The sequence below is a fragment of the Scardinius erythrophthalmus genome, assembly GCF_964197995.2.
Source record: "Scardinius erythrophthalmus genome assembly, chromosome: 1".
NCBI lineage: Eukaryota > Metazoa > Chordata > Actinopteri > Cypriniformes > Leuciscidae > Scardinius > Scardinius erythrophthalmus.
The window spans coordinates 58,944,170-58,961,014 of NC_138221.1; the positions used below are offsets into that span (position 1 = coordinate 58,944,170).

The window sequence follows — 16,845 nt, forward strand, 5'->3', positions numbered from 1 at the left end:
TTGACAATATTATCTTTTGAAACTTGAAAACCTTCACTTTTTGTTTAGTTTGTAATATGTGTAACTTTTTTTTTAGTTATCTGAAAAAGTTGTGCTGTGAGGCAATAAATGAAGGGAAATGAAATTACAAGTGTCGACCACACTTTGTCGCTCCTTCTCAACAATCTCTCAGCACTCAGAATAAAGCTTTGAAAGTTGTCATGTTCCTTCAGTACGTCTGTCATGTTTAATCTATGACAGGAAAGAAATATTTCAATCCAAACAAGCTGCTGATGATTTCACATCTCACTTATGAGCAACGGAACATTTAAATTTGACAAATATAGTGATTTGATTTATATTGTGATATATATCGATATGGCCAGAAATGAAAAAATATATTGTGAAATGAAAAAATCCTATATCGCCCAGCTCTAATCTATCAGCTCCTTTGATCCATTTGATTTGTTCAGCTGACGACAGTGTGTCTGCGTGCTCCGCTCTGCAGTGACTGACTGAGACGTGAAGCTCAGCAGATTCACCACAAGCACAAGCCGGTGAAGCGACTGGCCACGCCCTCCCTATGCATCCACCAATCAGTAGCTACTTTGAATGAGGGATAGAGAGCAGAGAGTGCTCACTCTGACCATTTTTCTTGAAATATTTTTTTAAATTTGGGATCTTTGCATGCCATCACGTTTGGGGGGGCAGTCACGGCATTTGGGGGGGCATTGCCCCTCCTTGCCCATGCCTATATCCGGCCCTGCGGTAGCCTACTTTTTTTTGACTGACAAGTTGGATTTATTGTTTCATGTGCCATTGTAATGATAATACGGCAGGTGTATTAGTACTGCAACACACCCTTAAGTGGGCAATATCAGAGTTTTTTAGTTTAAGAGCAAAAGAGGTTTAAATGACAGGATGCGCTGTCGGGACGTCCCGCCCGCGCGTCCTGCCCGTTAAACCTGGTCATAGCCTATACTGTTCATAGATTCATATACTGTTTCTAGACTTGTGTTTCTTTTAATGCAAATTAATTTTCAATTACGCAACACATGCTATCTCTGTAATAATCATCAATTGTCCAATCTTCAATATTCAATAAATTTCATTTATCGTCGTCTGGTTGACCTCGTTTTCTTCATAATAACAGGTTATTCAACTAGCAAACACTCAATATGACTCAAGGAAGAAATGTAAGAAAATTAATTGTAAACTATTTGTCTGTCTTCGTCAAAATAGCCTGTTAGAAAGATTACAAAATGCGCATACACTGTAAAAATAAAAGGTGCTTGGAGGAACCTTTTGGGGTTCTTCACTTCGCCACACCGGCGGAACCGTCTGTAGATCCTCTAGGCACCCTTTAAAAAGGGGCAGTTCTCTGAGGAACCACACAGGTTTCCTGAGGAACTCTTATATTAGGCACTGTGTGGAACCACTTTGGGTGCCTCCAGGAACCAAATTTCATTTTTTTTTTTTATATTTAATTTCATGTTGTTACTATGGTTATCTTTGACTTCTATTATAATAAACAAATTGAACCAAATACAAAATAAGAATTGTTTATTACATATTTGATATTCATTTTTATACATACACTTCCATGCACATGGGGAAAAAAGCTAACTACAGATTAATATCAATGACTACACAAAAAAATAGTATAATACATAAGCAACATGAATAATCAACCATGTATATACAATAGATAAACAAGAAAAGACATCTCAACAAAATGCATGGAAACACATATGTTCCACTAAATAAATCAATGTAAAAAAATACATTTGAACTAATTAAAAATGTCCATCATACTTAACTTTAAAACATTTGTGTTTCAGTCCGATGGTAAGTCTGACATCACTGTTTCCAAGTCCAAAAGCTCTATCAGATGCCAAAAACAAACAACAGTGCTAATATACACTAATTGTGCTGTAACCTTTATCTCTATACTGAAATCTCTGATGGTTAGTTATTCAGCTATTTTGAATCATAAAATGCAATGTTTAAGTCTGGGATGCCGTTAGACTGGAGACTGTAATGTACACTATGGCTTTTGAAAAGCTTAAATGTGTGACTTGAATCAACAGTGTTCATAAATGGTTGTTGAGTATTCTCATGAAACAAGATAGAGGAAGTAGAGGCTTCGACCCGGAAACAGAGTTAAGGTGCAGTAAAATGATCTGTTGTTCTGTGAATGTTCACTGGTGAATTCAGTCATTTCAATATGAATTCACACGATCAGCAATTTCGTTTGTGGTCAAAAATGTCACTATGGGACCAAGTTGGTGTGAGGTACTTAATGAGTTAGAAAAGTGAAAAGGTACAGCATCGTTTTCCGTTTGTTTTTCCTCTTTTCTGGTGGATGGTCCAGGCACTTCGATGATTTTCAGGTCTACAGGAGGATTTTTATTCTTGATCAAACTTGTATTTCAGCTTACCGAGATCCCTGCAAAGTACAAAATTTACTGTTAGTAATGTTATTAAAGTGATAGTTGTGAAATTTAAATAATTTCCTCAGCCTTGTGACGTTCCAAACCTGTTTGACTTTCTGTCTGTGGAACCCAAAAGCAGATCTCAGGCATAATGCAACCCCAGTCACCGATCGCTGACACTGCATGAAACACAAGCAGAAAAAAATTGTGTAAATCATTCATGAAACCATTCTTATGCACACTTGTCTAGTTCAATTCAATGCAACAATTTATGTAAAAATGGTTAAGCTCCAAAAATGTCCCAGAAAAGATCCTAAAAATAATCAATGAGTTCACAACTCATGTGTTATGGGTTGTGTTGCAAGTCTTCTGAAGCCTAATTGCTTTTTCCTATTTATTTATTTTTTTGTCGAAAAAGACTAAACTTTAAGTTATAATTCAGAGTTAAAATGTCTATAGCATTTTTTGTGAATCAAACCTGTGATATTATTTTTCTGACTAACATGAATGAGATTTGAGATCATGAGAAAAGATTTTCAGAGAGTAACTGATTAAAAAACACAAGTACACAGTCAAACAATACAATTTCACACAGAGAAAGTTCATAGTAATAAAGTACTTGCATGTGGTGCAGGTACTTACTGTAATTCAATGTTGCCACTGAAATGTTCAGATTATTTTAGAAATGTAATGGTTGTTCTGGGGAAACAAAAGAACAAAGCTGATTATTCACAACATAATATTTATTGGCCAGTAAATGGCTTTAAAATGGTATTTGAGAGAATGAGGGCACCTGTAGTAAAGTTAGGCTAAACAAAAACAGACCAAACCTGTTTTTGTTATTCATAACAAACGCCAAGAATCAGAGAATTTTCTAAATTAGTTAGGCTATATCAGCAATTTGAAGACACAGTTGTACAAAATATGTTGAATTGAATGACTAAATCAATCTAAGACAATAAGTCAATCATTTCCATTTGTTCATTAGATCAACGTAGTTAGCATCGCGGGTAAAACCTTCATACCAGATAGGCTACTGTGCAATAAACGAGTGGTAAACACTGTAAAAACGTAGTAATGTATAATAAATTTAGTTTATATATATGTGTGTTTAAATATATAGTGAGTAGACTCTGTATTTATATTTATTTGGCGAGTTTACAAACCTTGTAATGGAGAGCCGAATAAACGGCGGAAGCTTTGATGAGAGGAGCCGTTACTTTCCTGATGACGATCAGCTGAGCTTTGTTGCGCGCGAGCAGCGCGAGGATCACTGAAGTGACGACAGCAGAGGAATAGCAGCAGTTTCGTGACAGAATAATACTTTTCTCCTCCTGCTTCTTCTTCTTTATATAATATTATTATTATTTAGTGTTGTTGTTTAAGGTTTAAATGACTTAATAAAATAGGCCTATACTAAATATATGTAAGCTACCCAAGTGAAAAAGACTATAGTTACTGTTAAATGTATTAAAAATGCATTAAAGTATATTTGTATTGTAGGTCTACTAAAAACACACTCAAGTACATTTTTAATACATTTAATAGTACATCTTTTTCACCTGGGTATGTATACTGAATCAAACTTGCCTAATAATAATAATAATAAAAATGCATTAAAGTAGGCTATATTTGTATTGTAGGTCTACTAAAAACACACTCAAGTACATTTTTAATACATTTAATAGTACGTCTTTTTCACCTGGGTATGTATACTGAATCAAACTTAAGTAGCCTATAATAATAATAATAATAATAATAGGATAATAATAATAGAATAATAATCTAATTCGGGCCTCACTGAACCATTGGGTTCCTCCAGATGCTGGCTTTAACATAAGAGATCTTCCAGGAACCACTTAAATGTTAAAAGATCTTCCAATAACCCTTTTATCGCATTCAAGTTCCTCTATTTTCCCCCAAAGCACTTCGAGGTCTCATGGTAATGAAAAGGTGACTCCAGAACCTCTGAAGTAAATGCAAAGTGCTTAAAGGATCCCATAAGTTCCAGCAAGAACCTCAAAGATTGTCAATGCTCCTCCAGTAACCCTACCATAGGAAAAAGAGCTTTGAGGCACCAAAATTACATTTTGAAGTTCCTTGAGTATCCAACAGGATACTTGAGGCTCCTTTAGTTTTTACAGTGTAGGCTTATCGTATAGGCTATTGTTTATTGGGCGACAGAACAAAAATGGTTAATATGAACCTTTAAATGAAAATAAATTACAAAATATGTTTGTAACAATATGTACATAAGTTACTTGTCAGGTGTTGTTCACAAAAAAAAGCATTAGATGAATAGTTGCCATTTAAACTGTTATGTTTCATCAGTGGCGGAGCCAGGATTTTTTCATAGGGGTGGCCAGGCAAGGGCCAGCAACCAGTCTGGGGTGGCACAGAAATATTAATCATAAAAAAATATTTATGTATTGGACTGTTTTAGTGCCTACACAACTGAATAAAGTTAATTTGTACTTAATTGTAATTGAGATAGTGAATTAGGAATCATGGAATGCTGAGTGAATTTTATATTTTTTTATTGTTATCCACCACCTCATATTAAAATGAATTAAATAGTAATAAAAGGGCAAACACTATAGCTAAAGTTCAACTTGCTCAGTTATCTTGGTTCTGGTTCTCAAAATCTCCAATAGCTTGTTCTACATTGTTGCATCTTCATGGATGAGATAACATGCAGATAAATACTGTAGTCCAAAGATTATTCAACCTTCAATGCGTTTGATATAATCAATGAACTATTCAACCAATTCTGAGTTTGTCAAATAAAAGTTTAACTTTCTATATTAGTTGTCAAAATAAATAATCGCAACAGTTCTATACCTAAATTAAAAAGGAAACCAAAAGTTCTCTTTTGAATCCCCAAGTGCAAGGATGTGAACAAGGGTGAAGTCAACAGCACATAATGTAAAATGTTATGTTTTTCATAATGTAATGTTGGTAGAATGTAAAATTAGTTATTTTATGGATTTAAAAATTATCCATTTTTGTTTGTCCTTTACAAATGAACGCAAAATGAATGCCTATCGTCTAGTAGGCCTACAAATGCACAGTGCTCACATTTATTTGGACATTAAAACATTACATATCAGTTTACCTTATATTGTGATCTCACATAGCAGAATTTTTCCTGACAAAATCTCATCTTAACGAAGATAGCCAACTGAACAAGGACAACGCCCTTTATCTCAGCATCTGACAGAAGTGTCACCAGCTTTCACACACATCTTCTAAAATAAAAGTAGCATCAGAAAAAAAAAGAGAATTACGTTTGTTGTTGCCTTCACACTATTCGACTTCCTCAAAACGGTCTTGCAACCCACCAGTTGAGAAAGATTGACTCTATATTTACTATGTGCATATCACTGTCTGATGTTCTGCTGAAGCTCACTCGGCACTTGCACATTCCCGCACCCGCACTTTTATCCTGATGTTGATAGCCTGTGTTCCACTCAACTGATTCCTGTTCCTTCTCCCCATTTGCATCTGTTACTTGTTACATTCAAAGGGGCTCATACGTTTTAAAGAGGCATGCAGAGGTTTTACTTTACAAATCACAAACTTATAATTGACTCATATTTGTCCACTAGAGTGAGGTGGTCACATCTGTTTCCAAAGGGATATGTAATTTTTAGTCACTCTTGTTAAAACTATATTTGTACCTATTGCCAATTCACTATCAATTTCATTTCTCAACATTGTTCTGTCATTTATACACTTAACATCTGTCATCCTCAAAATCCCTTTCCTCTCATTGCGTGTGCTAAAGCAATGCTTCCAACCAGTCAAATGTATGCAATGTTGAGAGGAAGGGCCATCAATGAGTTCTTTTATGTGACTTTTTTTTATTAAGAGGTAAATCTGGTTTTGTGCTTTGTGTGATTCACAATGTGCCTTTCAAAAACTACACAAAATGTACAATGTTTGTGTCTTTAGCAGCTGCAGAAGGTTTGGAAATGACTAAACATGACATCTTGTGGTTAATTGTGTAACTGTAATGTACTCAAGATTGAAAACATTGCCGTTATTATGGTTATTGTACTGTAGTATCAGTATAATTTTACTAATACCGGTCAAAAGTTTGGAATAATCACATTTTAGAAGTCTCTTATGCTCACCAAGGCAGCACATTATTTATTATTGATCAAAAATGCAGTAAAAACGGTAAAATTGTGAAATAATATTACAATTTAAAATAATTATTTTTCTCTTTTAAAGTGTTTTAAAATTTAATTTATTCATGTGATGGCAAAGCTGAATTTTCAGCAGCCATTACTCCAGTCGTCTGTGTCACATGATCCTTCAGAAATCGTTCTTTTGATATTAATATCAAGACAACAACACTTGCATTCACCAGCTTTACTACTGAAAAAGGATTGCCAAAATAGGGGGAAAAAAAGACCCAGAAGCCATCAATCATATTGCTGTTGAATTTTATTTTTACTTATTTTAAAGAACATTTTGAGGTCACATTATTTGCTCCTTTTGTTGATTTGTCACAAGCATCTGATACTGGAACATTATTATCTTTTATTATCATTAATTATTCTCATTATCTTATGTACTGAGAGGTATCTGATTTTAGGATGTTAATGAAATAAGTAAAATCATTTGACACTATGATGTGCAAAAAGGAAAATGAAAGCTTAAAAAATAACTTTGAACCTTTCCATCAGACACGTTCTTCATACAGCCCGGCAGCAGTTTCTCAACCTGAGGGGGGGGGGGGGGGGGAGCAATGAATATGAAATGAAAGACATGATTTTGTTGTGATTAAAGAGTTAATAATAAATCCCACTATAAAGACCACCAGCCTGCTAGACATGCTTAGCATAGTGGTCTAAGGTGGAGTTTTCAGCGAGGAATAACAAATTATGTATTTTATTCAAATGACAGGAAAGCTGAACGTACTGCAGTAGAGTCTGTTAATGCGTAGGATGTCATTGCGGCCCATTTGTCGAGCTTTACCAATCACAACGTTCGCATTCGGAATGGGAATCATGGTCGGCTCATTATTCCTGGAGAAAGCGTACCTAAAACCACACACAAAGAAACAAGAGTAAAAACTGTTTACTACGTTTTTAGCATATCCACACAAAAAACAATCCAAAAATTTGACAAGACCGCTTACCTTGAATAGTGCATCACAGAGTTGTAGTCATAGACGGTAGCCAAATTGTTGGTGTCTACTTTACGGAAATTGTGCTGCCTTTCTGTTACACAGTGCACAGGAAAGTATTAACGACTGTAAATGTAAACCTGGTAAAAACACAGTGAACTTTAATCTAGAGTCTAGACAATAATTGTGACTAAATGTAATATGCAATGTTTTGTGCATTTTTTTTCTTATTTTTTTGTTCCATTTTATCTTTTTTTTTTATCTTTATCTCTGTCTTAATCACTTCTTAATATTAATTTACTTTCCATTCTATATACCGTACTATTATTTATGCAATATATTATTTATATTCATATTTATATAGGCTATTATATATTTTAAATACATATTTACATGTTTTCTGTTGTTTGTTAAAAACACTTTATAAACATTTAAAAAGGTAAAAAGTTTTTAAAAGTGCTATATAAATAAAAAGCTTTACTATTTAAAATGTTTCGTTCATGCAGCAAAATTTGAATCATGTTTCAGAAATCTGTGTATGGAATTCTCATTTTTAAAACTCATGCTCTGTAAAGGTTTGCCAGCAGAATGCCGCCTAATTTCAAACATTTGTCCAAAGAATTGTAAACAAAAATACCAGGAATGATGTTCTGATAAAGGATTCGGATGTGTTTGTCACGGTCACTGCGGTTCTGTTCATGATGGAACCCGAGAGCATGAAGGAGTTCGTGCTGCACAATTTTGTGATAGACACACCCAAAACGCTGGAGAGAAACAACCTGCCCTCCATTTTGGCGCCCCACATATGAATAGCATCTGTGGACCACATAACACATCAGGTTGTATATTTATCTGAAGGGAAAGCACATTTACTATAAACACAGAAATTGAATAGAAAGGAGCCCTGAATCCAGAGATTTACCCAGAATTAGACTTTACGTGAATAAAGTTCCTCTGTCCTTGATGAGGTACGAATCGAATGCAGGAAACCTCTGCAAAGGACTGCATACCTGTTTTAATCACTCTTCTCTCCTGTGGAGCTGTGGAAGGAATAGACTGTTGAACGGAACATGTGGTACCGATGAGATGATATCTAATTTAGTTAACATTGCCACTTACAATACTGGTTGGAGATGACGTAGGGCACATAGACTAATCCATCTCTGCTTCTGTCCCATTTGCACCCACGAGCGGTACATGGATCTGCATTCTGGAGCCCGCTTGGTATGGCGATGTCTCCAAACATGATCAAAGGCTCATCCAGTCCCAGTCCTGCGTGGTATAGAATAATGCACAATAATTCAGTATGTTGATTCTGGTGATATAATGTTTTAAATGATGAGGAGAGCCAAGGAATCTGCCATGAACTGCTACACAAAAGATGTGCCAATATAGCCTTCAAACTCATACCTGCATGTTTGTTGGTTTCAATTATAGTTGGCACTGGTATATCATCTTTCTTTGTGAGGTTACCTGAGATGTGAATCAGTAAATTATTAATAAAACACTACAAAATTACAAATTCGTTTTTTCTTTCTGTGCATCTTACCAGTCTTCCCAGGGATCTTGTCAATTAAATCCTGTTTTAGAATTTTAAACAAATGTGTATTAGAAACCAGTGTTTAGAAATGAAAAGCCGCTCCCACTGGGATGACGCTGATGTTATCATTTTACATTTCAGATATTGATGACATATTGTTGTCTGTTCTCACCTGAATAGTACGACTCTGAGCAGGAACGGAGCTCAGGAGTAGAGAGATGACCACCACCAAGAAGTACATGATGAGAGCTTTTTGAGAAAATGTTCTGGGTCAAACAGGGCTGACAGTTATATACTCTTCTGAGAGCCTTAACTTCCTTATCTGTGCAATAACCCAGCCTTCATGAATCCAGTGCTAAAATACCACATGGTTTAAAAGCAGACACGTGCTTATATTTGTACAAATGAGTCATTCAGTTTAGAATTAATGATCTTTATTTGTGCTGTAATGTTGTAAATACATCTTGTAGGGTTGATGTCTGCCAATCCACAAGAGGAGGTACCCTTTCCTATGTGGCTCCTAAAATTTGTAATATCTTTCAGGATTTTTTCATAGGGGTGGCCAGGCAAGGGCCAGCAACCAGTCTGGGGTGGCACAGAAATATTAATTATTTTATCATAAAAAATTATTTATGTATTGGACTGTTTTAGTGCCTACACAACTGAATAAAGTTAATTTGTACTTAATTGTAATTGAGATAGTGAATTAGGAATCATGGAATGCTGAGTGAATTTTATATTTTTTTATTGTTATCCACCACCTCATATTAAAATGAATTAAATAGTAATAAAAGGGCACACACTATAGCTAAAGTTCAACTTGCTCAGTTATCTTGGTTCTGGTTCTCAAAATCTCCAATAGCTTGTTCTACATTGTTGCATCTTCATGGATGAGATAACATGCAGATAAATACTGTAGTCCAAAGATTATTCAACCTTCAATGCGTTTGATCTAATCAATGAACTATTCAACCAATTCTGAGTTTGTCAAATAAAAGTTTAACTTTCTATATTAGTTGTCAAAATAAATAATCGCAACAGTTCTATACCTAAATTAAAAAGGAAACCAAAAGTTCTCTTTTGAATCCCCAAGTGCAAGGATGTGAACAAGGCGGAAGTCAACAGCACATAATGTAAAATGTTACGTTTTTCATAATGTAATGTTGGTAGAATGTAAAATTAGTTATTTTATGGATTTAAAAATTATCCATTTTTGTTTGTCCTTTACAAATGAACGCAAAATGAATGCCTCTAGTAGGCCTACAAATGCACAGTGCTCACATTTATTTGGACATTAAAACATTACATGTATATCAGTTTACCTTATATTGTGATCTCACATAACAGAATTTTTCCTGACAACATCTCATCTTAACGAAGATAGCCAACTGAACAAGGACAACGCCCTTTATCTCAGCATCTGACAGAAGTGTCACAAGCTTTCACACGCATCTTCTAAAATAAAAGTAGCATCAGAAAAAAAAAAAGAGAATTACGTTTGTTGTTGCCTTCACACTATTCGACTTTCTCAAAACGGTCTTGCAACCCACCAGTTGAGAAAGATTGACTCTATATTTACTATGTGCATATCACTGTCTGATGTTCTGCTGAAGCTCACTCGGCACTTGCACATTTCCGCACTCGTTTGACTTGCGCCTGGCGCTGAGGTGAAGTTGGAGTGTGCGTCTGAAAAGTCTCACGTTTTTTGTGGTCTTAAAGAGATGGTTCAGCGTTTTAAAAAAACGCAATTTTTGTCAATAAAAAAAGAGACAGAAACAGCAGTTGTGAGAGGGGTGGCCAAAGGGGTGGCCAAAGGGGTGGCCGAGCTCAGACCAAGGGTGGCCACGGCCACCCCTGGCCACCCCCTAGCTCCGCCAGTGTGTTTCATCCGTCCCACCCCTGTGTTTCAACCGTCCCGCACAGGCGGGACGATTGAAACAAAGCACAACTCCCGTTCAAAGTCATATTTTACTTAAATCATTCTATATTTGTACCGAATAACACATGATACTAAGAGAACACATATGTGAGTTGTTAATCACAAAAAAATAAAATATCTGTAACCTTATCTTAGAAAACGACATTTATCTGAAAAGTGTTTCAACTGTCCCGGCTCTCCCCTAGTCCTATAGTAGGCCTACTATGTATTTCGCAATTACATGAGGAGTGCTGCCTTTAAAGTTGCGTCACTGTAGCGTCACTTGCAGTAAAATACCCTACCAGAGGGGTTACCAGGATGTCATAAAGTTCAAAGTCACCTTTTTACTTTAAGACCGGGATAAAGCAAGGAAAACTACAATTTACCTTATCAAGGCGACATAATGAACAACACTCGTCTCATTCGTGGAGGTGGAAAAACAAGATATTTGTGACATGCAAGATTTATTATCTTAAAATTTAAATGCAAAAGAAAAGGCATGAGAGTCGGCTGTTTTTGTCAATTTTAAGTTTTAATTTAAAATGTTTGCGATTTTAATATAAGTACATGGTTAAATATTTTACCACTTGCTTGAGCAACTTAATATATAAATCTATATATAAGTAAGGCATTCAATAATTTAAATTGTTTAAATTGTGTTTAACGAATACGTATATTAAAGAGTGTATATGTGTACAAAGAGAATCGCAATGCTGACAAAAACTTTTTTTTTATAAAAGTTGTTGATAACTTCTGGATTTGAAATAAAAATGATGAGTATGTGTTTGTGGTACAGCCGCGGATCAGTTACGCACTGCAAACGCAGCATATGAAAGCACTAAAGCGCGTGCTGCTCCTGTACCGCATACGCCCTGCAGATGGAGTAGGCCTATGCGTTAACCTCTGCTTTCTCATCTTACACATCGCACTCCACTGTTATGTTGGCCATTTCAGTAGATTTACTCACTAACATTGTTGTGGAAACACAATTAATAAGCATGGAAACTAACATATGGTAGTATCGTGCTACTGCGCACATTCTATCAGCTGCAGTTCTGGCGCCTCAGTCCCAATAAACTCGACGTACATTCACATCACATGTTAATGCAGCGGTAGAGTTACACTCACAGGACACTGCACTTATTCGCAATCACAGAAGTTCATTATTTGCTCGTGCTTTAAAGCTTTGCCGGGTAAACATTTAATTTTCGTTCTGTTCTGACATGATGCACTTTTTCTGAGTGCGTACGCCTGAAGCACGCGCACACTGTCAAATAGCGCCAAACTGGATTTTTGTTGGGTCAGACCCATCTGCTAGCGATATGCACAAAACAAGCCACTTTGAAATTTTGCTGTTTTCATGAATACAAAAGTTGGGTGACCCTCCACCTACACTAAAAAAGTTGGATGACCCTCCCCTCAACAAAAAAATAAAAAAACATGACCCTCCCCTATTTTCCTCCGGTGGTCCATTCCATTAATACTGAATGGTCCCTTATGAACCTTGATCTGAAGGAGAACACAAGACATCACCTTAGATCAGAATTAGCGAAAAAAAAAAAATTCTTATCTAATTTATCATCAGATGGACAGATCATTTTTCAGGGGAGCCAGGGCTTATCCTAGGGGAGGCACTGCCTACCCCAGCCCCCTCCCCTAGACACACCCCTGGGCCCTACTTTGAGTGAAATAGCTAATTTGTTTATAAAACTTTAAAAATGTAAAAATTGTTCGATTCAAAATACTGCCTTAAACATATCTGCTACTGTCTTGAAACACACAGCAATACATGCAAGGTAGCTTTATTAAAACCAGAAAAGTGTTGGACAACATAATCATCAGCAAAAAGCAAAGCAAAAGGAGGACAATCCACAAAAGACAATCTAGAATGTACAATTCAATACAATTGACCAATTCAACTTTTCAGTAAATTTTTATAACATATGTAATTAAAAATATTCTATTTTTTTAATTATTTAATATTTTATTCTACTTGACGCAACATTTTACAGTCAAATGACCACTAAAGTAGCTATGTACTGTTACTGCATATCCAGAAGTGTTGTCACGATCACCAGCTGGAGTGCCCTTGATAGCCACCAGAGGGCACTCCACCCCAAACTATTGATACATCATCTCAGACTACATTACCCATAACCCACTACCCGGACTAGTCAACCATAACAGTTGTGTCTCATTAGTTCATTACCTCACCCTATATAAGCCTGGTTATCTCAATCATTCATTGCAAAGTAGTGTTACTACTGTGACTTTGAGCTTTCTCTGTAGGTCCCTTGTTCATGGTTTTGATCTCTGCCTGTTCTTGGATTTTCCTATTTGCCTCTGTCCCCGTGCCCTGTGATTGTCTGGACTGCTTACTGTGTGTTTATGACCTCTTTCCTGTTTATTGTACTGTCTTTGGATTACCCTTTCAAATAAACTGCACTTGGATACCCAACCTTTGTGTCTCGGAGCAGTAAACGTGACAGGTGTGATGAAATACTGTGAAACCATTTTTGTGCAAGAGAAGTCCTTTTTCATATTAGTAATATTAGTACTTTTTAAATTCACATAGAGATTAACACAGAGCATATATATATATATATATATATATATATATAAATAATTATTTTTTGATAATCTTTCACACTCAGATTATGTACACTGCCACATAATAAGGGACATGTTTTTAACTCTGTATGTAACAGTACATTTGTGTATAAGAGTTTAAAATGGTTTTACGTGTTTCCTTATCCATTTTAACTCTTAAGAAAGGTGTGTTTGTCTTTAAGGAATGGGACACTTGTGCACAAGCACATGACAGGACGTAGGAAGCAGCCTCTCACACGCTAAGTATAAAAGGTGCAGCATGTCCTAATATTAAGGCCTTTGGCAGTAATGCAACTTTTTGGATGCCTTAAAACACTAAGGAAGAAGAAGAAGGAATATCAAGGCCTGACACCTAAATGGGACTCAGGTCGATGATCATCTACTGCTTGAATTGTGAGGGACTCTTTGTGGACACCTACCCTTCCAGAACTAGAACCACTTTGGATTTTTTATACACTGGTGGACATATATACATATATACATATATACATCTTTACACTGAGTTTCCTCAGGACTGTTTTTTGGTATGGAACCAACGGACTCTATGCTTTTAACAGTCTAAGGACTCTTTACATATATTGTGTTGTTTTAGTTCTGTGTCATTTGTTTGTGACACATATCTGAATACATATGTTATTTTATATATGCTGTTTTATTGTCTTCATTGTTTACACCCAACATACAAGTACTGAAAACAAGTCCCATTTTAATCCTGTTATCTCTGCCGATAGGGCTGGGTGTTAGCGATCAATGATCAATTAGCTAGTACGTTAGCCTGACAAGCCAGAACCACATAAAGATGTTGGGTCTGGGAACACACCATTGGCAGGGCTCAAACCGAGGGATGGGATAAACGGTTGTCTTTCAAAATCCCTCTGCACGCAATAGAATAGCGCTAAAACCAACCAGAGCATTTTCCCACCAGCGGAGCTTAGTTGATAGATTAAACTTTTGCCGTATCCGGTCGGCAAAACTCCGAACACATCTTCCTTTTTTAAGAATGACTTTAGTGCTGTTCTTTTCTCAAAGAAAAGCTTAACTCCAAGTCTTCCAGAGTTGCGGCCAAAGCCGATTCGAAGCACCGCTGTTTGCCAGCAGCAGCAGCCATCTTTGTTTTCAAGTAGCAGGGAATTCACGCGGAACTGTCACGACTCTGCCATCATTATGTTAAGCCTGTCCACCGTCTCTATGCATGATGTGATTGGCCTGACGGCCAATGGAGAGTTGCTAGACGACACTGCAAAATTAAATTTGCTGCCACTAGGGTGCATCTAGATTTCTAGGCTAACAGTTTGTCACAATACAGAAGACATCTGTCACTACTTCCGACCTCACTGCCTTGCTTCACTGCCATAAAGTGGGTTAGTGGGTGTTCCCTGCAAACTTTTTGTGCGATTTGCTTGCCGCGACTCTGATTAGTGGAATTTTCTCTCACCACAAATTCTGCTGTTGAAAACAATTATTCAAAAATGAGCTGAAATAATGTGAACAGATGGCTTCAACAAATGCTTATTATACCACCAATTAACAACCTCTGAGGTCACAACAAATCTGTCATTAAAGGTTTAAAAGTTATTGTTAAAAATCAATTACCCTATGGTGAAAATAAATGGAGCTTTTACTTCGTGAACCTAGCCGTTGCACTCTATTCACAACTCCTCATGGGATTGTAAAGCAACCATCAGATACGCACTTCAGAATCTCTGCTTAAGTAGTAGGTCATCCGGGTACTTTTTACCTATAATGTATGAATACTATGAATTCCGACACACTACACATCTCACATACTGTTATCTGCATACTATATAGTAAGGAAGTAGGCATATTTAGATGCAGGGATTATTTTTGCAGTTCCAGACACACTTCAAAGAAAAAAAAGAAAAAAAAAACCACTCAAACTTCATCTTTCTGTATTCAGACCGGAGGAGCCCGAAAGAAGCGGTTAATAAAAGCTGCATTAAAGTTGGCTGTTTGGGATCCCACTCTGTCATCCAAGTGTTGAATGGCCAGCTGTGCAGCGGCACCCGATGCCCCGCCCACAACCCCTCCCACTGCCCCTCCCACTACCATTCCTGCTGGCCCTTCCACAGAGCCCACGATCATTCCCATGGTTGCTCCAGCAACAAACCCAAGTCCTAGTCCCACAGCCAGTGTAGTCCTGAGCCGGCTATTCTGCAGTTCGGCCTTGTCCCTGATTTGTGCCCCGACACTCGCATTGTAGTTGTCCATCTGCCAGCGTAGCTCATCCCCCCGAAACTGCTCCTCCAGTTCCCGGCACGTCCTCTTGATCTCAGAGTGTCTCTTCTTGCGTAGCTTTCTCTCCTCGGTTCTGATGCTGTCCTCTGCCCTCTTGTAAGATCGGTTAATGTAATGGTGTCCACCCACTGCCTGCAGCATCCGCTCGATCTTATGTAGGAGCTCCCTGTTCCCAGCTTGGTTCCTCCAGTTCTTACTGAAGACGTGATAGCGGCCGTTGCACTGCTCCACAAGCTCACACAGGTGCCAGTCGGTTCGCATGACTTTTTCGTTAAGCTCTCTGCCTCTCAGATGCCCGTCGTAAACCAAGAGGACCATTGTGTAATTTAGAACATTCTGCCCAAATTTATTTGTAACCAGCTTGGGAGTCTTCATGTCATTAGGGGAGATCTTCTCCAGGTCGAATGCGATGAGTACGGCATGAGGTCCAGGAGACGTCAAACACATTGATCTTCTCAGCTCTTTCCTCATCTTGGTCTTGGACAGGTCTTTGTTGTACATGTTCGGTCCGTTGACTACTGCAACCCGTCGTCCTACAAACTCTCCCACATTTTTCTGGCTGCTTGTAATGCTAAAAACATTCTCGGAGAACTCCTCCCTTCCCAAAATGAAGTTGGTGAGAAGGAACTGAGATGTACCACTGCTCCCGATAACCAATATCCTTAGTTCCACATCACCAAACCCTAGGGGGGAAAAAAAACAGTTATCTGAACACAAGTTATCTGACCTAAAAATGAAAATGGTGTCTTTATTTACTCACCCTCATGTTGTCTCAAACCCATTTGCTTTATTTTCATTTCAGAGGAACTCAATCACCATGTCAAGAAGGATGAAAACACCATAAAAGAATGTCCATATGTCTTGTGCGCTATATTCCAAGTCTTCTTCTTTCTTCTGAAGTCAGGCTGAAATTTAAGTCATTATTCACTTAAAATGTCCCCCTGTCACGTTCATGTTCAGTTTCATTGGC

The 16,845-nt window shown here is 37.2% G+C and overlaps 2 protein-coding genes across 4 annotated transcripts; both read right to left on the reverse strand.

The window, feature by feature from the left end:
- Positions 1 to 6,849: 6,849 nt before the first annotated feature.
- On the reverse strand, positions 6,850 to 10,734 carry LOC308698401 (low choriolytic enzyme-like). Of its 3 annotated transcripts, none has more exons than XM_081378437.1 (10): positions 10,588 to 10,734; positions 9,264 to 9,340; positions 9,101 to 9,131; positions 8,962 to 9,024; positions 8,671 to 8,823; positions 8,474 to 8,591; positions 8,189 to 8,367; positions 7,564 to 7,645; positions 7,344 to 7,465; positions 6,850 to 7,145 (listed from the first exon to the last, which is right to left on the reverse strand). In XM_081378437.1, the coding sequence occupies exons 2-10, from the start codon at positions 9,330 to 9,332 to the stop codon at positions 7,141 to 7,143; spliced, it is 822 nt and encodes a 273-aa protein (XP_081234563.1). In that variant the 5' UTR covers positions 9,333 to 9,340; positions 10,588 to 10,734; the 3' UTR covers positions 6,850 to 7,140. The 3 variants fall into 3 exon arrangements, with proteins under 3 accessions (XP_081234563.1, XP_081234562.1, XP_081234561.1); XM_081378436.1 differs by having other exon boundaries at positions 10,414 to 10,734; XM_081378435.1 differs by lacking the exon at positions 10,588 to 10,734 and having other exon boundaries at positions 9,264 to 9,422.
- Positions 10,735 to 15,533: 4,799 nt separating this feature from the next.
- On the reverse strand, positions 15,534 to 16,657 carry LOC308696314 (GTPase IMAP family member 7; the record flags this gene model as incomplete). Its single annotated transcript, XM_081374873.1, has 2 exons — positions 15,534 to 16,558; positions 16,636 to 16,657. The coding sequence occupies 2 exons, from the start codon at positions 16,655 to 16,657 to the stop codon at positions 15,534 to 15,536; spliced, it is 1,047 nt and encodes a 348-aa protein (XP_081230999.1).
- Positions 16,658 to 16,845: the final 188 nt, after the last annotated feature.

Excerpts from the sequence above, each read along its gene's own strand:
- LOC308698401 (XM_081378437.1), bottom strand. The coding sequence starts at position 9,332 with ATGTACTTCTTGGTGGTGGTCATCTCTCTACTCCTGAGCTCCGTTCCT. Across the intron at positions 9,132-9,263 it reads CTCAGAGTCGTACTATTCAG|GATTTAATTGACAAGATCCC; the intron begins GTGAGAACAGAC and ends ATTCTAAAACAG. Across the intron at positions 8,592-8,670 it reads CGTCATCTCCAACCAGTATT|CTCCACAGGAGAGAAGAGTG; the intron begins GTAAGTGGCAAT and ends TTCCTTCCACAG.